Source organism: Seriola dumerili, unplaced genomic scaffold (assembly GCF_002260705.1).
Source record: "Seriola dumerili isolate Sdu_G_001 unplaced genomic scaffold, Sdu_1.0 BDQW01000113.1, whole genome shotgun sequence".
In the NCBI taxonomy this organism is placed as follows: domain Eukaryota; kingdom Metazoa; phylum Chordata; class Actinopteri; order Carangiformes; family Carangidae; genus Seriola; species Seriola dumerili.
The window spans coordinates 302,031-308,030 of record NW_019174368.1 but is presented as its reverse complement, the minus strand read 5'-3'; the positions used below and the strand labels follow the sequence as shown (position 1 = coordinate 308,030).

The window sequence follows — 6,000 nt, the reverse complement described above, 5'->3', positions numbered from 1 at the left end:
TACTAAAATTAAATGAGCTGTTGTTGACTTTCTCTTCATCCGTCTAACTTCCTTTCCACCCAGTGATCTACTTTCAGTCTCTCTCGCTCGCTCACCCTCCTCCCTCTGTCTCCTCTCTCTCTCTCTCTCTCTCTCTCTCTCTCTCTCTCTCGGCATTCATTCAGCAGCTCAAACAGCGTCACAGACACACGCCCGCACACACACACACACACACACAGACACACACAGAGACACACACAAACCTGCCAGTGACTCTGAGACAGTGAATATTAGCTTTCTGACCAGCAGCTGTTTCTGGTCGCCCGTCTCGTCCTCTTTGTGTGTTTTCAAGCAAAGGGATAGGAGGACAACGTGTGATCCCTGTGCTGTTCATTTTTCTTGGAGGAAGGATTCGAACGCGCTGCTCGTCTTCTCCAGCTCAGCCTTCCTCTCCTCACATTTCCTCTTTTTTTTTTTTTTTTTCTTTATAATACTGCTCTCTCCCTCTCCCTCCTTCCTTCCATTTCCCTCTCACTGTCATTCTCTCAGCTCTTCGTTCTAATTTTGGAAGCATGGAACCTCGGGGAACGCTCTCCCAAAGCTATTTACGTCCTTGCCTCTCCTCCTCCTCCTCCTCCTCCTCCTCCTCTTCCTCCTCCTCCTCCTCTCCTCTCCTCTCCCTCTCGTCGGCCAGGAGGAGAACAGCATGAGGATCCTTTGATGCACCAAGAGCAGGGGAATTCGGCTTCTCCTCATCTCTGTATTTTTGTTGTGCTGTGAGCTGTGGGAAGCAGCGAAGAGGCTGCAGCGGCTCCCGCTCTTGAACCGATCCCTTCCATCACATCTCAGCTTATGGAAACGCACAATTTTTCCTGGCGAGCAACCAGATTTCATTGATTCCCTCCCGGGTCTTGGTCTCATAGTTGGCGGTCGGTAAAGGATTTCCACGCACCAGCAGAGGAAATAAACTTTTTTTTCTTCCATCTGCAGCGGCAACTGGTACAACCTTAAACATACCAGCCACTGTCACTGTCTCAGGAGCTGGCAAAGTGTTTTGCATGGATTGGGACTCCAGGTGATGTAGACAATATTAACTGATCAGGAAGTCATATTTCAGGTCATCACTGTGGAAAACCTGTACTTTGTACATTTGATCTTCCAGTTTTGATCCATTCCTCAAACCTTGCAGAAGAGGCTGATTTCTGAAACCTGTAGCTGAGGCTGCAACATTAGAAAAGAGGATGCTGTCACAGTGACAGTAACTGGTCATCACAGCAAAACGCTGAAGAGCCAGAAAAAATCTAACTGAAGACTGCAGCCTGACCCGGCTGGACTACACAATACAAACTCAAAACAGGATTTTTTTTTTTGACGGAATTCATGGTAATTTTTCTATCAATTTTACAATAAAGGAAGTTTTCAATTTAAGCAGTAATTCATTTTTTTGAAAGCACACTTCAATGTTTGTTCCCCCGTCCGTCTTTGACAACTTAAACTAAGCCATGACGGTGTCTAATAAGAGGAACTGACTGTTTTTTTTGTGACAAAAGAGAACGCTGCCTCTTGTCTTGGCATGCTGTTGCGTCCCACAGTGTCAGGATTGTGCGCCATGTTGCAGACCATCTATGAGACTGAGTCCTGTTTTTCCTCTGCTAGCACAGACAGCCACCACCAGCCTCTGGAGCTCCTGAGTGGCAACAGGGGCTCCAGCACTGCCATGCCCACCACTGGTGAGTCATATCTGGGAAAGAGGCGTGTGTGCATGCGTGCGTGTGTGTTTTGTTGATAGAGCATTAGATAGACAGTAGGTTGAAGTCAGAGGTTTTCAAACACAGCGTGCAGTGGGAAGATACTGTTTGAGGTGAAACGGACAGGTGCACGATGGTGTTCTCAATACAACAGGAAGTTAGTTATTGTAGTTTGGTCCACTGATTTGGCCCCTGCGCACGGTCAACGGTTGCAGCAGCAGCAGCGGTGGTGGTAACACACACAGCTCATTGAGGCAGTTAAAGCACTTTAAAACCCTCAGCACCCAATTGCCGCATTTTCCGTCAGAGTAATAACTGAGTGACTGAATAATAACTCGAACATCAGACTCATGTTTTTATATTCAGTTTGACTTACACTTATATTATCTGTTCATAACAATTAAATGTCCTTACAAATCACAGTAAATAAGACGCTCTTTGTAGCTCCAGACCGAGAAAAAGGGTGAAAATGCTCCGGATGCTGCTCCACAAATCACACTCTCTTTTCTTACAAAGTTGTGCAGCTGCAGACTGCTCCTCGTCAGTTTAGGTGGGATGAAAAACATTTATTTGGGAACCTTTTGAACCATTTTTGAACATTCAAGTGCTCTAAATACTCTCCTTGGGCAAGGGGAAGTTGATTGGTTTAGTAATTAATCTAATGCTCACACAGAGACTGCTAAAAGATATTTGTGTCTGCTGTGGAGGTTGAGGTGCAGTGTGGTCTGCTGGACAATGTGGTTGCCAAAGTGAGGTGAGCAGGGTTTGGACTGTGGCTCGATGCCACCCCTCGATGCCAGCAGGTCGTTAGCTGGTACAGTTAGGACGCACATTCACTCTAATCTTCTTTTCGCAATTGCAGTGTTGGCTCACTGGCAAACCCAGGTCAGTGTATATGTGTGTTTGTGTGCGCGTGTGTGTGTGTGTGTATTCAATCTTCACAGGCTCACATAGACTTCAGTGTATTGATAATAGCTGTAGCGTTTTCTTAGGTTAGCTTTGCTTTTTACTAATATTGTTCCATAAATCTGGTTTTGCATTTTATATGATGCTGATGTGTGTTTGAGTACAGTTGCATATTTAAAAAGATAATAAATAATAAATAGTAAAACACTTTTCTTAACAAAGTTACAAATGCTTTGTAGAAAAATAAAACCAGATAAAAGAGAAGGCCAAAGAGCCTGAGCACAGTAGAAGTGAAGAGAGTGAAATTAATAAGAGCAAGTAACGAGAGTATAACAGCATAAATAAAAGCATACATCAAATATTATGGAGAGGCAATGGAATATGTAACAACAATAATCTAAATAAAACACAAAGGCTTTCGTGGAGAGATAAATTTTAAGAAAAGACTTTAAAAAAGTTAATGCGTTAGAGCGTCTGATTTCAGTCGGGAGAAAGAGCCGCTTTAGCCGCTAAATGCTCCACTGTATTCGCCAGCTAGTCGCTAACTAGGGGTGGGCGATCTGGCCAAAAGATCACATGACAATCTTTTTGGGTCGAATCTCAACCCACCATCTGCATCCTGTTTCCACTCTGATTTTATTGTGAAAGTCCTGACTAGAAGTTCGTATCTGTTGCTTTGACGCTTCTTTTGGATTTTTGCACAGTAATTTATTTTATGACGTGCTCTATGTAAATTCATTCGATGCCCCGGCTCATCCCTCTTTGTGTTTCCCTCGTCCGGTGGACGGACTGTAACTCCACCGACTTGGACTGCAGCTTGTGACGGTGGTTCTTGTTCTGCTCTGGTGGAGAACTGCTACATGTGCAGCTAGCCCAAAGTCACTGAGGCTGCAGAGCAGAACAAGGACTGCTGTGTGCAGCTGCAGTTAGCGAGCTAGCTGTTTAACAGTGAACGATCACTAACTTTTTCTGTCTGCTGTTTGGTACTGGCCATATTGCTTGTAGTTTGTTTAGCTGCCAGTTGCTGCTTGAAATGAGGTTAATGGGTGATGAGACACCAAAACATTAAAGCTGCAGGTTGTAAAACCAAAACAAAGCTAAAAGACACTAAAAGGCACCACACAGCTGAGGGGTACACATCGCCACTTCGACCATTATTATATAATATTGGTCAGCACATACAATAGTGCGTACGCACTGTGTGATGTATTGAATCAGATCTTGTCAAAGACATTCAGCTTGGTGCAACACACAACAGACAGTATCGGTGGATGACCTACAGTCTGCCAGCCCATAATACTTCTGACCCACCCCTCAGTCTCTATAGCAACGCTCCAAATGTGACTCTTCTCTCTCTAAGCTTCTAATTTGTCTAAAGTACACACAGCCATTATACTATTTTTACCTCACTCTCTGTGTTGCTCTGTCTTTTCTTTCCCCCTCTCTCTCTCTCTCTCTCTCTCTCTCTCTCTCTCTCTCTCCCTCTCCTGATTTTTTTTAGAGTGTTTTGCAGGGTTGACGTCATAGTGCCTATTTTCTTTTAGCAACGCGGAATGAACAAGACAGGGAGAGAAAGAACAGAAAAGAGGAATATTGGTTTCCAGAAATACCTCCCAGCAGCAGCAGCAGCAGCAGCAGCAGCAGCAGCAATTTAAAACAGGAGTAACAGAAACAGAGAAAGAGAGAAAAGTCATTCAACCTGGATTATTAACAGCAAAAAAAATCTTGGCCAGCTCTTCATGTAGCATGTTTGATTCTCAGGATATAGGCTGGATCCCTGCATCTTTAAAGATTCCTGTGAAAAGCTGCTGTAGGAAATTCCCAGTTGGTGGACCGTAGTAATGAACTGGTTCACTCCAGTGGTCCAGTACCAAAAGACAAAGTCTTTACCTCATTAGTAGAAGATTCTCTAGTAACTGAAACTGTCGTCATCAATCATTTATTCATCACATCATTTAAAGTCGAGCAGTTCTGGATCATTTCTGTTTTGTCCGTCCTGATTACTTTAACAAGAGGTACAGTCAGTCTTTGGATGATGAGTGAAGTGGTTTATATGGGCTGACTGTTGTTGTTTTTTGTTGTTTTAAAGTTGTTTCCTGCGATTCCTCCATTTATAGTTGGATATCTGATGTAATGACCTCAAATATAAGGTGACCACACTTTTCCAAACCTAATTTCCAGAAAAGAATTTGTGCTCATTCAGTGTCTTAAAATGTGAGGGAAAACCCTGGATATATTTTAATATGAAATAATACTTTTGTCACAGGTTAGACTGAATTTTATCCAGTCAGAGTTCTTGTGCAGACAAAATTAAATACTGTTAGAGTACCGTTGGGAGGTTTAAGTTATGTTAAATATAAAAAAAGGGTTTTATAGAACGACCTTTTTATATTCCTCATCTAGTACCAACATATGGTAAACATTTTAATTTGTCCAATACTTTGGTTAATGACCAAATAAACCTGAAAAATTAATGAAATTACTTTCAAACTCAGCTGCACTTTATGTTTAGTGCTAATTAATAAATCCTAAAAAAAGAACATTTTATAGACCAAATGATTGAGACGAAGATTTGCAGATGAATTGGCAATAAAACTAATAGTTGTAGCCTTATAAAAGTGTTTAATTTTGGTGCCAGTATAAGGAGGAATGCTTTATTAAGCACTATCATGAGTCCAGCTGGACCTGACCGATGCACACATGGACTCAAACATCATTCATTCAAAATCTTTACAAAATCACTTTTCGCCAAATCTGTGATAAAGTCTCCAGTGTTGTATTAGCATGGTGCATATTAGCACTAAGGTGTAATCACCATTCTGTGTTCATTTCTACCAGGATTTTCTGACTGAACAAACATTGTCATTCATTCTTTTTACTGTCTCTGTCCCGGTGCATGAATTACTGTGTGTAACTGTGAGCTGTATTCAGTTAGAGACTAATATGATTGACTGAAAGGTTGCCTCATCCCCGCCTCCTCGTCAGAAGAGTGTGTGTGAGTGTGTGTATGTGTGTGTGTGTATGTGTGTGTGTGTTTACCAGACTATAAATGTCTTCAGTTTGACGTCAGACCCTGGCTGCTGTGGAATGCTGCTCTGTTGCCAAACGGACTGTTGTACACACACTCACAGACCAGTCTCTCACATACACACACACACACGCACACTGAGGCAGTGTGTGTGTTCAAGTGGAAAGGGAGACACGTGCGTCACAGTGAAATGCCAGAATATTTGTTTAGGTAATTTAGATGTGAGTGACTGTACACACACACACACACATACACACACGTACAAACACACACACACACACGCGCACACATATACACACACACACACACACACAAACACACACACACAGCTCTCAGTTT

The 6,000-nt window shown here is 42.6% G+C and overlaps 1 protein-coding gene across 1 annotated transcript in view; it reads left to right on the top strand.

The window, feature by feature from the left end:
- The first annotated feature begins 1,552 nt into the window (after positions 1 to 1,552).
- The window catches only part of hdac5 (histone deacetylase 5), a 32,104-nt gene continuing 27,656 nt past the window's right edge, over positions 1,553 to 6,000 (top strand). The window contains exon 1 of the mRNA XM_022747979.1: positions 1,553 to 1,709. Within this exon, the coding sequence (XP_022603700.1) occupies positions 1,553 to 1,709 (157 nt within the window). The remainder of the gene's footprint in view (positions 1,710 to 6,000) is intronic.